Here is a 14,870-nt window from a genome sequence, read left to right on the forward strand (position 1 = left end):
AACAGAGATGGCTGCTGATGTCTCTGGACAAGCTCGGGATTGCCGTGGCAACCTTCCTGCAGGTCATCTGCACTTGCCGTGGACGCATCACATCTGTGATGGTGGAAGGGCGGACCTCGGTCAGAACAAACCTCTTGATGGTTGGTTATCTTGACTTTTAGATATCCCGTCTCTTCTTGAAGCTTTTTGCAGCCGAGGAAGTATACTCTGTAAACAGTAGCATATATCAGGTCAGCAGCCTATTCGTTTTGGCAAGCCCCTCAACCCCCTTTGGTCGCAACCATGATAAATATCAACACTTCCCAAGCTGACAATTCAACATGTAACTCTTCACTATTAGTACGATGATGCCCGTAGCCATTTACTCTTGGGGCCTTGATCCGCTTGATCTAGCAGTGAAAGAGATATCGAGGGAGTTCATATGGCCAACCGTCAGCTCAATGACAAAGTTGCAGTCACAAGTTCACGAGTTGCTTCGGAGTTGAATGGCCGGCTGCAGGTGGGCCTAAAAGGCCTCTGACTTGGTGGCATATCGTTGGTGCGACCGAGAACGACCTGGATACCCTGTGGTGCGCTAAGCAAATATCCACTTCGTATAGTGAGATCCTAACAGCAGGTTGTTAGATCCACTACATGCCATCTCCAATGTGCAACCAAGCCAATACAATATTTCATACCATGATGATCGGCCACTTCGCAGACCAGACCCTTAAAGACGGCTGGGGCCGATCGCTAGGCCAATCGATCTGGAGGGACGAAGGTCTGACAGGACCCCTATTTCAATGGGTTCGTCGAGACAGCTCATTTCCGCGGGGCAATTCTGGAACCAATGAGCCCATGAGCTTGGCCTAGTTGAGTTGGTCTTACATACAGACTACTCTAAATAGAGGTGGTGTTCTTTGCCTTCTTTCGTCAGTAAAGCTTGTCAGCCTTGTTTCACCCTTAGCTTCAGGGCCATGACACCCTGGTGTTTCCAGCCATTGGTCAGGTAAATCACTCACTTCTGGAGAACAGAACAAGCTTACTGAGCCGAACCAATGACGAAAGAAGCCTATATTGCTGCCTAGTATTTCTGTGTGTTGGAATTGAGGCTAATGTGCGAAGCTTCTGGTGCGTGTGATTGTGCGAGCTGCGAAACCCCCAAATCTCCGTCACGAGCGGTATTATTACTGACCATACTTACAACCCGATGTATTTCATAGATATGTATTACAATACATTACATAGACAACATAGAGTTTGTCCGCGGATCCCGAGACGACTTCGGCCTTCGAGGAACTGATGGTCTTCTTTTGTTCTCTTTTACTGTCGGAACAACTTGCCTCAGGGCTGTGCCGCACACTGAATTGCCGTGCAGGGCTTGATTCCACCTAGCGATAACAACATCTTGGCACCACCTCCGTACAAAGAACCTCGACCTCATCGATGGGATCCCCAACCCGCATGCTCAGGCGCCTTCTTCGCCAAGTGCGGCGACATGACTGGAGATGTCTGATGGCATATTCAGCGCTGATCATCCCATCGGCTGCCGTCTTTCTGTATCTTCTTCTGGCATACTACCTGGCGGGAGATCCCCGGCTTGTTCCACACACCATCCAGCAAGCGCGGAACGTTCTCCTTGTCACGGCACATCCCGATGACGAGACTCTGTTCTTTAGCCCAACTATTCTTCACGGCCGCAACAACCCGGACGTCACCCGTTCCTTGTTGGTATTATCGACAGGCGAGTCCTCCCTTCACTTAGAATTTCCGAGGAGTGAATTTTCTAATGTGATGCAGGCGACTATCATGGCCAAGGAGATATCCGCAAAGGGGAGATCGAACGCAGTTGCGCGGCTCTCGGCATCCCCTCCGATCGCTGTGTCGTCCTCGAGCATGGTGCATTACAGGATAACCCAAAGAAGTGGTGGCGCCAGGATGTCATCCAGGATATAGTGGCTCATTACGTTCACATGTGGAAAGTGGATCTAGTAAGTTGCCCCAACACTCTTTCACGATAGTACACAGGAGCACTAAGACTACAGAAGATCTATACTTTCGACGATGGTGGAGTATCCGGCCATATCAACCATAGGGCCGTCAGTGCCGGAGTTCGGTACGTCGACCATACATCACCACTGCGAAAAAGTCTGACTGTGAGTAGGAAATATGCAGAGAGCTTTCCGCATGCCCCGCCGGTCTACGCGCTACAGAGTACATTCCTCCTGCGCAAGTACTCGTCGCTTATTGATCTGATCTTGACATCAGTGCCATTCTCATGGCGCATCGGAGCAGCGGTCTTGACAGCCCCACCGGTGCCCACAGAGCACGATACATATGGAAATAAAGCGCTGCTGGTAAGCCCGTGGCAGACCTATCTTACTGCGCGAACAGCATTCAGTCAGCATGATAGTCAGTACTCGTGGGATCGCGTGCTGTACTTGGTAGTGAGCCGTTATATGTGGTTCAATAATCTATACCGGATAGCCTAAGCGGAACTTCATTTTCCTGTCAAATATTCTTTCACTAAGCTAAATTATTTGTCTCTAATCAGCCATCCCAGCATAGACTCATGAGCGATATATCTATCTAATAGTTACAAGTAATTATGAACCATGTGCTTTCCGCAACATCTCTATCTCTTGCGAGATTGCCTCCCTCTGATGCCATGCCCGACACCGAGTACACACATAAGCTCACAGCCCAGCATCCTCCCACCAAAGCGAACAAAACCATCCCAAACGCCACCCGTTGATCCATATTGGCAAACGCTTTGATGAAGCGTGCGTCTTTCTCATGCCATGAGGAACTGCCTAAATGTCGAAAGAGCGGGGTATTGACCACACCGTTGAGCATATGCATTCGCGGGTTCTCGGGGGGACCGGTCAGGACGCGGAGGGTGGAGGTTTGGCGTTGCATGGTGTAGATGGTTCTATAACCTGTTAGCTCCGATACAATTCCTCTGTGAGCGTCGAAAAAGAGTCATACGAGGCATAATGGCATCCCGTGCTAAACATAACTGTGATGTAAGGCAGAAACGACCACCGTCGATTAAAATTTGGCAGGTTCCGCACCAGATCATTAACATAGGGGTTGTTCGGTGCCGCGAGCATCATGCCAACGGAGATACCGACTGGGTTGGCCGCCGGCGCGACAAATTCGAATCGACGCAGGGGTTCCAACGACCGTTTACATGCCAAATCATAATCCAATACGGCGCCTCCATACTTGTGCAGGACCATGTATCGCAATGCATCCACGCGCTGGACAAGGTGTGGATAATTTTCCCAGGTGGGGAGAAAGTGCGGGTAGTAATTCTGGACGAAGCGGCTAGCATTCTCGTCGGTCCACAGAAACGTCTCCCAGTCCGGATGTTGCTTGAGGCACTCATCGCGAGCAGCCTGCCACTCTGGACGTGGGGATTGTGCACCCAGTTGGACGTGATGCAGCCGTGCAGGAACAGGGACGGACAGGCCGGTGTCAGCGACGGAGTACGTGCTGTTGTAGTCGGAAAAGGTCAGATCGAATCCGTCATGTTGCTGGCTGATAATCGCATTGGCTGATGAGGTTTTCCACACGAAGGGTAATCGCAGCAGTAGGTAAAGATTACAAAAGAATGGGGCGAGCAGGGAGGTTAGAATGAAGAGAAGAAGGGCTGCCAGCACGAGGCGGATGCGCGCGTGAGCCATTGCGACTGGCTCACAGTGCCTAAAAGGCTTTGGAGCTGAGATAAGGCATGGCGAGGAAGGAAAAGGTACATAATGGACATGAAGAGGCTATTTGAGGGATGTAATTGAATAGTGAAGGAGGCAGTGATGGACAGGTTTTGAGCCGCCAACAGGGCAAGCTCCGAATGGTATTACAGTTGTGATACGGGAGACGCCAATGGTATTTACGTGTATTTCAGGTGGGTTTCACCAGTAATCCTCCGGTCCCGTTTCTGCCTGGAGAACCCACTGCTCGACTTTCCGAGCTTCTTTCCGAGCCCAGTGGGATGTCCCCTTGGATTCGGACTGTGCTAACACGACCAGACCAGCAAGGGTATAGACATGATCAACAATTGGCAACTTGCGACTGGTTTTGTGGACCGTCCCGCCCCGGATGAACTTTTCCCTATTAAGTATGTCATGCAAGCATATTGGCCAGGGTAAGCAGCCAATCATACCTACGTTGATCACCCAGGGGGCACAGTGCAAACAGGATGGAAAATTTTTTCTTTGTACTAACAAGACGTGAATTGAACCCCGCCAGAGATGCACTGCCATCTGGCCCAAGAAAGGGTCCACGAATCCAAGCAATACTAAGCTTCGACCCACCGCGGCTAGGGCTGCGTAGGGCGCAGGCCCTGATGCTGGCTCCTATTTTGTAAGCCATGCAAGCCATCCCAGCCTATCATTGGTCAGGGCGTGTGATTCACCTCGTATCATGACACCTACTAGTACTTGCTGGGATTAGTAGCTACTGTAACCAGGGTCTGGCCAGAGCAAGGTTCTGAGCTGATTGTTGGTAAATTTTGGGGGCCATTGCTAGGCAGCCGCATTACAGGTGACGGGATCCGCGGGAAGTTATACCCCAGCCAGGCCTCGCAGTCAAGATGAAGCACGGTGCGGCAATAAGTTGAAACCCAGGGCACATCCATAGCTGCCTAACCACCCTTGCCCCATTGTAAGAACATCATGGCCTTTGCTGACCTCTGCCGCCGCCGGATTATTCAACTCTCCACTCCCCGTGCCTGAAACATAGCAATTATCACCACTATGATTTGGCGCTATCTGTTGCGACGTCCCATGCTGGGCACACTCTGCATCCTAGTGCTTTTCACGTGGTTACTCCAACAGCCTGATACGTCGGTCAAGGAGATTTATCTTCTTCAACATCGGTACCCATTGCTGTTTGAACGTGTTCACACGAACACCCGCAGTGGCGGAGGTAAGCAACTTATGATTGCTGCGTACGAATTGGAATTTGTTAGCTAAGACAGGTTGTCTCCAGCGTGGTATATCCCCCCGACCTGGACAAATAAGACGAGCCAGCCCCCCGAAAACATCGTTGACGCCGCGGAGCAAGTGTTGCGCCTGGTTCAGGAGACCCCTCAACGGCAGATCCCCCACTCCTTGATTCCCCTAATCATACACCAGACCTGGAAGGACACGCGGGTGGACACCTGGCCGCATGTGTTACAGCAGAGCACGGAGAAATGGTTGCGCACGGGGGATGGGCAGATGGCATACTTCTTGTGGGACGATGACGGAATACGACAGTTCATTCGGCGGTTCGAACCAGAACGAGAGAAACAGTTCTATGCTCTACCCAGCCACGTGGAACAGTCGGATGTCTTCCGGATTCTCGTGTCCAAGTGGATCGGGGGGGTGGTAAGTAGATGGTCCATGTTTTATTAGTATTACACATGTGCGTAACTGACAAACGCGTAGTACGCAGATATCGACACTGAGCCTCTGCAATCGCCGGCATCTTGGATCACCGCGGCTGATATCGCGCCGTGGCAGGATCATGAAACTGGGCGTGTGTATAACTTTACAGGACCCGTTCGAGCGATTGTCGGACTAGAAGCCGACTGTCCGCCAAACAGTGATGCCTACTGGCGCATGGGATACCTGCTGCCCGTGCAGCTAACTCAGTGGGCATTTGCATGGGCGCCAGGCCATCCAATCTTGCAGATCTTTCTCGATCGTCTCTTCACGGAAGTTCGGGGTGTTTCTGATCAACGCACCCCTGCGCCTCAGTCACAGTCCAGCGATCTGGGCGCGCTCGACCCCATTACCCTCACTGGACCTGTCGCATTCACTCATGCAGTCCAGAGCTGGCTCAAGGCCATCGTCGGTCTTAGGTGGAACGCATTGTCAAGCTTGCAGGACGGAGGGAAGAGTAAGTTAGTAGATGACGTCTTGATATTGCCTATCACTGGATTCAGGTATAGCCCCTCTTCTTCTTCACTCGCATCTATTTCGATGCGCTAATCCCAAGCAGTCCTGGTCGAGGAAAATATGGAAATATGGGCTCCAAGCCCATCACGGACCCTTCTGCGCGCCTGTTCCATCGCGCGCAAGGATCATGGAGAGAATTTAATTTGCGGGTCGAGTATGGCAAGTTCTGTCGAACGGTGTTTGGCAGGTGTCGGACCTGGTCCAAAGTGCCCCAGAGTCTCCTACTTTGATGGGCATCGGCTGTCGAAGCAGTGCTGATGACAAGTAATGGTCCGATTCCGAAGAAAACACATATCTTGGGGTTTTATAGTCTTTGCATGTCTATAGTATGCGCAAGGTCGTGGTATACGCGAACAACTAAATCGATGGCAGTGGAATATGCTCCCATCCGTCCTGGCCAGGCTGTCGGTCCTCCACAATCACTGAAATCCCCCGATGCCCCCCGAAGCCGTCCGCGCAGAAGCCGTCATTCCCAGCGACACGCTCCACTTCACGGAATGCGCCCTCGCGTGCATCAGTCGCATCGGGCACCCACAGCGTATCTTTGACCAGCTGGCCAGGAATCTCACTCCGACGGGGGTTGTATCGGGGCAAGCCTGCCATGTGGTTGACAATATTGTGGACAAGCGGGTATAGTTTCTCAAACCGCCGTGTTACCCACAGCCAGGAGTGGCTGCGCTCGTCGTATGCGACCCGCACAAATGGGTTCATATAAATGCCTGTGTCTGTGGTCTTCGTGGTGTCCAATGGCGAATCTTGAATATCGGCGTGAATAATGCAGCATTCTGATCCATCATAGAACAAATCTGGATTGGCGCGAAAGCGGACTGGGTTTTCGCGTCGTTGAAAATATTTTGCATCGAATGCCACCATTCCACCCCAACAGCTGCGCACTCGAACCGCATCTTTTCCTTTCAGGACATCTTTGTGGCTGGCCCCCGACCCCGCTGACGTGAACCAAGGGAAGAACTGCAGGCCAATTCTATAGCCCTCCAGATCCCTTGTGGCATATGTATCGTAGAATTTGAATGCGTTGATAAAATCGACTGCGCATGCGGCCCGATACTGGGCCACCCCGTTCTCATCGCTGTTGGTAGAGAAGAGGAGATGGAGCACGTCGATGGGATCGAAGATTACGTCGTTCAGATATAGTATCCTGTCAAACTTAATCTCTGGGTGCTCATCTAGCGGTTGTAAAGCACGATTCCGCATTTCTGCGAGATAGTCTGTTCGTTTCACCCGTTTGCCTCCTCCCGGGACAGTTACTGTAGGGAAGGTGCTCATGTCCAGGTCCAGTTCTATTTGTATCGAACTGCGGCAAGGCAGCTGGTCCTCTAGGTCCCGAAGGGCAGTCAGACCTTTGTCGCCACTTTCGTTCTCATAGATGCTGAGAAAGACATTTTCTTCGCCTAGCAGATTGATCAAGTGCAGCAAATCATGCCCCCATCTCCCACTGGCTAGCTTCCCATCTGGGTCGTAGAGGATGGCTGCAATGAAGACTGTCTCATTATGGGGGTTCCCTCGTCCTGCAATGCCGCTGCGGGAGGCCTGCTGGCGGAGGAACTGATAGTGTGGGGGTAAATGCGTATATGAGGGCCATAGCATGCCCGTCAAAGCGATCAACAGGAGCAAGAAGCCTATGATGAGCCGTACAAGACCACCAAGCCCACGGGGGATTATGCGACGCATCACATGGTGAAGAAACTGCCTGGGGTAGAAAAGGACGGCTCCGGATGATGGATGCCTTGAGAATAGAAAGCGCCTGCCAGTTGCTCTTCTGGGGGTGATGAAGTCCTCAAAGTCCGAAACGGAGAGCAAAGCATTCGAGTCCACTGATGAGCGTGGACTGAGTCTGTAGTACTCAAGGGGCTTTAGAGTACGAACCATGATTTACCAATATGATAGACTGGATGAGATTATACAGACGCTCGAAAAGCAGGTAGTAATACAGTTGGGTTTAGATTACAGCAGTTTCAGGAGAGGACGTGGGCGATGGATACTAATATATATATATTTGACACTGCCGGTATCTATTATGTATTAGTTATCGTTATATTACACGCGCTATCAGTTTGCGTATTGATGAAAGTGGATTATTTTAGTGTGGGACACATTGTAACGAGTGGTATTGATCGTATGACCGTAATTCGGGTACCTGGTAAGGATCCCTTACTCCGTGCAGTGCATTAGATGAGATCTACGATCAGGAAGCAAAGGTACGAAGTTGACAAATATCTTGATTAATTAGAATGACACTTATGCCAAAGCTCCATTAATGGATCGTGGAAGCCCATGAGCAACCAGGAAGATTAGTGAGATTATGATAACGAATGTTCGCTTCCTTAGTCGTTCAATAAGGGGCCAACTTCCCAACGCAACACTTCAAACACCCGAATCGTGCTGCACCACATCTTGAGCCGCGACGTAGCTTTTCCAGCTGGCACAGGTGTCATTTAGCTTCTCGTAGTCATAGGCAATCTCTGGGGCTCGCTCTAGTAGCTGCACCGCAAAGCCCTCGGAAGTATGCCAGGCAATATGGCAGTGCATGAGCCATGCCTACGCATCCTAGTTAGCTGCCGGACGCTGAAGTGGGAAAGAGAGAAGGTGCCGGGAGACAAGAGTACTTACACCTGGATTGTTCGTCTTGATTGCAATGACTAAGTAGCCACTGGCGGGCATCATGGCCACGTCACGCCGGGGGGCGTTCACCAATGTCAGGGCATCGGACTTTGTGGCGTCGAAATCACCGTAGCCCGAGGCCAGAACCCAGAAGTCATGCCCGTGCAGGTGCATGGGATGGTCCTGCGCGAAGGGAGAGTGGACGACCAGGTACACCCACTGGTCCCGGTAGGGGAGATGGATGATGCGCTCCTTGGCCGCCCAGGTGTAGTTGTGGTTTGCCACATGCATCAGGGTGGGATAATCCCACTCGGTATGGAAGGAAGTCTTGTTCATGGTCCACAGCAGAGCGTTCTCGGCGACCTCAATCGCAACTTCCTCAGTCGTACTGTAGGCGAAACTGTCCGAGGCATTAATGGCAACGTAGGGGATGAGATCAGAGGAGGACTCGTCGGCACAAGAATCAGTGTAGCTCCAGGCCGAGGTCGTGGGGTCTGCTGTGGAAGAGTTGCCATAGCGTATGATGCCCTTGATGTTGTTCAAGGCATCCGTCTCGGAGCAGGCCTCCTGGGGGATGGCGCGAAGCCAAAAGTTCCCGCTGGTCAGCTGCTTAGCCGTGACGATAATATCGTAACGCTGGCCCATTCCGATACTCAGTTGGGTGGTGTTGTAGGGGTGAATAGGGACAAAGTCCGCCGCGATCACTTCCATCGTGTGATTATCGATCATGAAGCGGAAGTGGTTGTCAGCCGCAGCATTGACCAGGCGAAGGCGGTATTTGGTGCCCGCGTCAAAGGTTGTCTCGAAACGCGAACCGTTGTTGCCATAAGTATTTGTCCCGTTGATTAGGCCGTTGGGAGGAGTGGGTGGTCCGTCCGTGGCGGCCTGGAGGACGAGTTCATCGGCCGTTTTCTGACCAAATCAGCACTGCTTTCCTTTGATTTACACACGGCGGATTGAAGTGAAGATAAAACATACATGATACCAATCGTTAAGAAACAGGTGACCCAGATCCACGTCGTAGTTGGCTGTGGCAGGACCATTGATCACAATTCCACCAAAGACACCATCCCACGCCTGGACGTAGAAGTGAGAGTGATACCAGCCCGTTCCATACTCCACAGCGCGCCATTTATAAGTGTATGACTGCCCCGGAGCGATTGGGCATTGGGTGATACTCGGAACACCGTCCATCTGGTCTGTCCAGTTCTGGCGAATTCCGTGAAAGTGCAGACCTGTTCCATTATTTTGCAGGGAGTTGGTGACATGCACGACTACATTCCAACAGTCAGACACAAAGGCGAAGTATGAGGACAGGAAAATGCTACTTACTGACTGTGTCTCCCCAGTCTGCGATAATCGTTGGACCAGGGAAAGACCCATTGATCAATTGAACAGGTAGCTCAACGCCATCTGGAGCGGCGGTGGTATTTTCAACATTGAACCAGTACTCGCGTGTAACCCCGGTATCAGGGACCTCCTCGTAGTAGTTGGTCGAGATGTTATACCCGTCCCGCCAGCATGCACGGTTGGTCGGACTGTTGACGCATGCTTTGGGCTGCGAGGTGGACGGGATAGAGGCCCCGAGGACCTGTGGTATGGCAAGGGCCGACAGAAGGAAAGAGACAGAAAACCACATTATACTAACATTAACGCGGACGTAGCGCGTGAGAAGGAGATAGGAGTGAGCGACTGATTTAAGCAGTAGAGAAGGAAAGAATCAATTGCAACAAGAAGAGAGTGAATTGTAGCACCAAAGAATGACAAGCCCACTGCAATGTGGACTGGATGATACTATGCAGCAGTGGCATTTCTGCTTCTGAACGGCCAAGTTTTATATGAATCTCTAAGATGGTTGACCATTGCTGGACAATCTTCAGGTACCTCTGCTCGGCCGCGGTCCGTCTCTGTGGTAAGAGTTCCGGCTATGGTCTTTGGAACCAGGGCCGCTTATCCGTTTCCCCACCGACGATCTCTGCAGGCTAAAGGCGCCTTGGGGTTGGTGAGAGTCTATCTTTGGTCATCAAGCTCTTACGCCTTGGTATTGGCGCGAAAGGGGTTGCCATTCATAGGGGCCCACCGGTGACACGCATGCCAGAGGCCCTGCTTGCGTTGCTCCTTGACCAACATTCGGGATATTGCTAATTATTCCGTCGGCATCAAAAGATCGAGTCTTGAGTGGATCTGGGTACAGAAAGTGCGGGATTAGACAGAGTACAGCGGATTGAAATATAAATACGCAGCCACACACGAGATCGCATTAAAGCCTATGGACCTGAGCGAGAAGGAAAGACAGAGATGTTGGGTTTCTAAAGGGCCCAAGGGTGCGCTTGAGGCAGCTTTTCTTTTGGTGCGTAAGAATAAGCCCCGGGAAATTTAGCAACGGGAAGAACCTGAAGATCTCTCAACTCCCACAGATGAAGGATATCATCGTGGCAGAGGGTCGATGAAGACGTTCAGGTTTCAGACACACCGAGAGCCCTGAGAGCCCTGTGTCGTGACGATCGAGAGCCGACCAGGCTATGCTGGGTAGGTGTCGGGAAAATCACCAGCTGGTGTACAGGGACTAGAGCCCCATGGGGCAAGGATGAACAGGCCAGATGGGTCAAGATCGCAGACTACCGTGAACTATCCAAAGTATCGCTGGCATCAGCCACAAGCTCGCGTGGTTCCGCAACGTCATCACAAAACCGTCTCCACTGGTTTTTAGTTTGGTTCCACCCGAAAGATCTATTTTTTCCTGGCAGGCGCTGAAGAGCCAGTAGAAATCGATGGAGCTGCCGGTGCGATGGGGACGGCAATCGTGGTGCCAAGAGCAGTGTGTTGTCGTTGCCCTTCAGCCTTATTCTGGGGCCAGGCATGCGCGTCACCCACGCAAGAAACAAGGTTTGGCTGGTGTTAGCATGGCCTGAGGACCGCGTATGCGGTCGAAGATTTTTGCCGGTCGCCCGCGGAATGAGTCCCGGAAAAGCCGTCTGAGGACATGTTCCTAGAGCTTGCTAGGAATATTGACTTTGGTATTCGAGGGCTAGTGATCCACTAAAGCAATGAGTCTATAACTGAGGGAGACTCCTATATAGAATTGTATGATAACCACGTTTTTGTTGGTTGGCGGAAATACACAAAGCACATTCCTTACATTCACATTCGTTTCTTCTTCACTCCTTTACTTCCCTATCTTTCCAATATTCACGATGCAGTGGACGAACTTTCTGTGCCCTCTGATTGCCATGCAGGCTAGCCTGAGTGCTGCCTGGGGCACCCACGTCAAGAGAGGATCGGAGACCAATGCCACCCTGTTTGCCTATGGACAGAACTCTTCCGCTTACCCCATTGCTTATGGGCTCAGTGACGGTATGGCCGCCGGAGTTATGTGTCACTCAGCCGCGGCTAATTGACAATCTAGGTCTTCTCTACATTGCCCAAGATCCGGAGAACACCGCGGCGGACCTGACACCCATGTCCTGGGATCTGCCCTCCATCACTGATGAGTGCTGGATTGTCAACGGCACGTTTATGAATGGCACTCGTGCAGGATCTCTCTATATCCGACCGGATAGCAACAACTGTCTTGGCGTGCTGCCTTTTGCCCAGGCTAAAGGGGTGAATGGCGTGGTCACGGGCTTTGGCCTCTTTGCATCGCAGCTGGTCTATAACAACGATACCCAGCTGGAAGCACAGTTCTGGGCGTCGAAGACAGACACTGAAGATGTCTACAAACTGGTGTGGGTGGAGGACTCTTCGCAAATTGCGAGCGAAAGCTTTCCCGTCGTGGTGAAAGCGTCCGAGGACTCGACCTGAAAAGAACAGCGATCCAGGGAGGTGTGACTTGGGTTGTTGGGGTGGTGCTCCGAGCATGATGTTGTTCATTGCCATTGCGTGGTAATATATATAATAGTCACTCGTTTATATTTGACCACTTTTTTATTGTCATTAATAGTCTGCCTAATACACACTCGTTTATTATTAGCTCTCGAACCAAGTCAATGCAAAGGATTCTAGCGCTGGACAGAGAGAGTGGAGGACTAAAATGTACTCTAGCAACGAGACCTTTTTTCCATGAGGGAAATACGCTTACTCATACATCCTGCTTCCAGCTAGGCTTTCAGGATGTTGGCATCGTGATTCAATCAGTAGAGACATAGACGTAGATCGATTGTGGACGAGACTGAGAGACCCCTTGGTCCAGGTTTGATCGTGTTTCAGGTAGACATGACACGCGGGAGGAGGTGAAGTCTTGCCTCTCGACCCTTTCTTGCCATTGCCCCATCGTTTTAGTCATTAGTTCTTGCTGACGCTAACTAAAAATAGCTGGCGTACTCGTATACACCCTAATCTGATGTGACTACGAAGCCCATGTCCACTGTCCGTGCCGTGCACACTCTGTCATACTCCCTGACCTAGCGGTAAGAGACAGTTTGTTCCAAGCTGGATCGGACGACAATGGAGTGATCTGGAATGGGGCATTCCGATGTTGAGCGCAGAGATGGCGTGTGCTGTGCCGTCATGTCAGCTGTCCCATGGACGGCGAGCCCAACCTCGTCTTCGGCCACCCCGCATGTAGAGGATAGGGCCCTTACGTGTCTTGGTGGGCTAAGTTGTATGCCAGCCTGCCAATGGGTCTGCCCTTCATGACGGCGCGACGACTGCCATGGAGAACCGATGAAGGGCCTGTGATTACCTTTGCTCCCTTGGCCGGATAGTATCCGAATGCGCGTGAGACGCACCAAGGGCCCGAGATGGGGGAGACAAGCGCAAACAATGGCCACGGATGGCTCAATACTCGACCAGATAAACAGCGGTCCCATCATCCAAGTAATATCACGAGCCTGAGTGAATTGATAGAGAACGTAAATGCGCACGGCACTGGCTACGCAAACGCTGCAATGTACGTTAGGTGTGTTCCAAACCGGGGACAGGACACGCTCACAAGCCACCTAATGCAAGAATCAGACAAACAGCAATTTTTTTTCGGCGGTTCATCTGCAGCTTTGCAATCTGTCGAAAGGGGATGAGCAGAATTATAATGTCGTTGACCATGTTGATGATTCCAGTTGCGAGGAAGAATGTATCGGTGTCAACACACGTTCCCGACGCGCCCAGGAACTGATTCCAGAAATAGGACAGCGGTCGACAGCAGTTTCCCATAGCCACCCAGACAATGACGGGGTAAGAGAGCGCGAGTAGAAACCCAAACAGAATAGAGAGTCGGAGGGAGAGGGGTTGGTGGACCACCACAAAGACGCGGCGGTAGAAGAAGAGGATCGAGAGTTTATAAGCTGAACATCCGGCAGCATACATAAAGGTGTATGTGAACAGGACCTGACTGGTAAGCTACCTGATACGCATGAAAAGTATCGCACAAACCCCACCTTGAAGATGCTTGATATATCCGCCAGAGATACTGCCCACACGTGTTTTCCAGCGCCCAATGTACTGCCTAGAATTTAACCAATACTTAGCGGCTGATGTATCGGGGAAATTAGGAAGTAATCCGCGTTCTACCTGCTAGACTTAGGCCTGCCGTGGCTGCGACGAAAACCTGGTAAGTAGCAATGTTGATGTTAGAACTTGAAGACGAATCTCTGATCGACACATGTTGTTCACGCACCAGGGACACCAGGATCAGCCAGTCGTCCAGTCGAAAAGGATTTCGCACGGCCAGTCGCGCGATGAACCGAAGAACCACAGCAGTAATGCTGAGAACCAGCAAAGAAACGACGGCTGCATTGTCTCGACGCACCTGGCTAACGGCTAGATTGATGTGGGCAGGGGGTTGACCGAAGATGGCCACGATAGTTGGGTCCAAGTCCCTCGTGCCCATGTCTCAACCGACCTAATCAGCCAGGACCAGACCTTCCCCTTCCTCAGCCTTTACATCGGAGCCAACGCGGTGACAGGAGCAGCCAGGAAACATTTAAACTGGTTATTGTCGTGCAGTGAACTAAACCAAACGGCCATCGGTTGGGAGAGGCCACTTGCTCCTTTTTTCTTACACTTACCCAGCTACTAGGGGCTGCCATCCAAGCTAGGATTATAGTCGCTGGCTGGATCATTGGGACAAAGAACGGTGTCACATTTAGCATGTTCGCCTTGCATTAGTGCTGACAGCTGACAGGGATCGTGGCGACGATCACAATTCATCCGCTGCTCCCCGTCGGATAGAACGGCTTTAAAGGAACGAATCCAAGTTTTCGCCAGCGATAAGTTAACACAGGCCAACCTCATAGCCAATCATACCCGTGGGCGGGTATTGATTTCTCCTGTCAGTCGATGTATTGGGAAGCCTGGCTCGGTGAGCCCGCAGCAGCAAGCATTTTAGCGTCC

General features: G+C 51.5%; 8 protein-coding genes across 8 annotated transcripts; 3 read left to right on the forward strand and 5 right to left on the reverse strand.

Annotated features, from left to right (window-relative positions):
- Nucleotides 1-1,063: 1,063 nt before the first annotated feature.
- Nucleotides 1,064-1,423, reverse strand: An05g02290 (hypothetical protein; the record flags this gene model as incomplete). Its single annotated transcript, XM_059747965.1, has 2 exons — nt 1,064-1,169; nt 1,263-1,423. The coding sequence occupies 2 exons, from the start codon at nt 1,421-1,423 to the stop codon at nt 1,064-1,066; spliced, it is 267 nt and encodes an 88-aa protein (XP_059603740.1).
- A 71-nt stretch (nt 1,424-1,494) lies between these two features.
- On the forward strand, nt 1,495-2,471 carry An05g02300 (uncharacterized protein; the record flags this gene model as incomplete). The annotated part of the gene is made up of 3 exons (XM_059747967.1): nt 1,495-1,727; nt 1,778-1,970; nt 2,025-2,471. The coding sequence occupies 3 exons, from the start codon at nt 1,495-1,497 to the stop codon at nt 2,469-2,471; spliced, it is 873 nt and encodes a 290-aa protein (XP_059603741.1).
- Nucleotides 2,472-2,568: 97 nt separating this feature from the next.
- An05g02310 (uncharacterized protein) lies at nt 2,569-3,668 on the reverse strand (the record flags this gene model as incomplete). Its single annotated transcript, XM_001390762.3, has 2 exons — nt 2,569-2,911; nt 2,968-3,668. 2 exons carry the CDS (start codon nt 3,666-3,668, stop codon nt 2,569-2,571), a joined length of 1,044 nt encoding a protein of 347 aa, XP_001390799.1.
- A 1,068-nt stretch (nt 3,669-4,736) lies between these two features.
- Nucleotides 4,737-6,182, forward strand: An05g02320 (uncharacterized protein; the record flags this gene model as incomplete). The annotated part of the gene is made up of 4 exons (XM_059747968.1): nt 4,737-4,908; nt 4,972-5,351; nt 5,412-5,865; nt 5,968-6,182. The coding sequence occupies 4 exons, from the start codon at nt 4,737-4,739 to the stop codon at nt 6,180-6,182; spliced, it is 1,221 nt and encodes a 406-aa protein (XP_059603742.1).
- A 99-nt stretch (nt 6,183-6,281) lies between these two features.
- On the reverse strand, nt 6,282-7,811 carry An05g02330 (uncharacterized protein; the record flags this gene model as incomplete). The annotated part of the gene is made up of 1 exon (XM_001390764.1): nt 6,282-7,811. The coding sequence occupies one exon, from the start codon at nt 7,809-7,811 to the stop codon at nt 6,282-6,284; it is 1,530 nt and encodes a 509-aa protein (XP_001390801.1).
- Nucleotides 7,812-8,306: 495 nt separating this feature from the next.
- Nucleotides 8,307-10,182, reverse strand: An05g02340 (uncharacterized protein; the record flags this gene model as incomplete). The annotated part of the gene is made up of 4 exons (XM_001390765.3): nt 8,307-8,480; nt 8,553-9,455; nt 9,522-9,817; nt 9,876-10,182. 4 exons carry the CDS (start codon nt 10,180-10,182, stop codon nt 8,307-8,309), a joined length of 1,680 nt encoding a protein of 559 aa, XP_001390802.1.
- A 1,555-nt stretch (nt 10,183-11,737) lies between these two features.
- On the forward strand, nt 11,738-12,344 carry Arsa-48 (differential expressed Arsa-48 from patent US2003215950-A1-Aspergillus niger; the record flags this gene model as incomplete). The annotated part of the gene is made up of 2 exons (XM_001390766.3): nt 11,738-11,897; nt 11,950-12,344. 2 exons carry the CDS (start codon nt 11,738-11,740, stop codon nt 12,342-12,344), a joined length of 555 nt encoding a protein of 184 aa, XP_001390803.1.
- Nucleotides 12,345-12,943: 599 nt separating this feature from the next.
- On the reverse strand, nt 12,944-14,367 carry An05g02360 (uncharacterized protein; the record flags this gene model as incomplete). The annotated part of the gene is made up of 4 exons (XM_059747969.1): nt 12,944-13,424; nt 13,474-13,480; nt 13,630-13,983; nt 14,049-14,367. 4 exons carry the CDS (start codon nt 14,365-14,367, stop codon nt 12,944-12,946), a joined length of 1,161 nt encoding a protein of 386 aa, XP_059603743.1.
- Nucleotides 14,368-14,870: the final 503 nt, after the last annotated feature.

Source organism: Aspergillus niger, assembly GCF_000002855.4.
Source record: "Aspergillus niger supercontig An05".
Lineage (NCBI taxonomy): Eukaryota > Fungi > Ascomycota > Eurotiomycetes > Eurotiales > Aspergillaceae > Aspergillus > Aspergillus niger.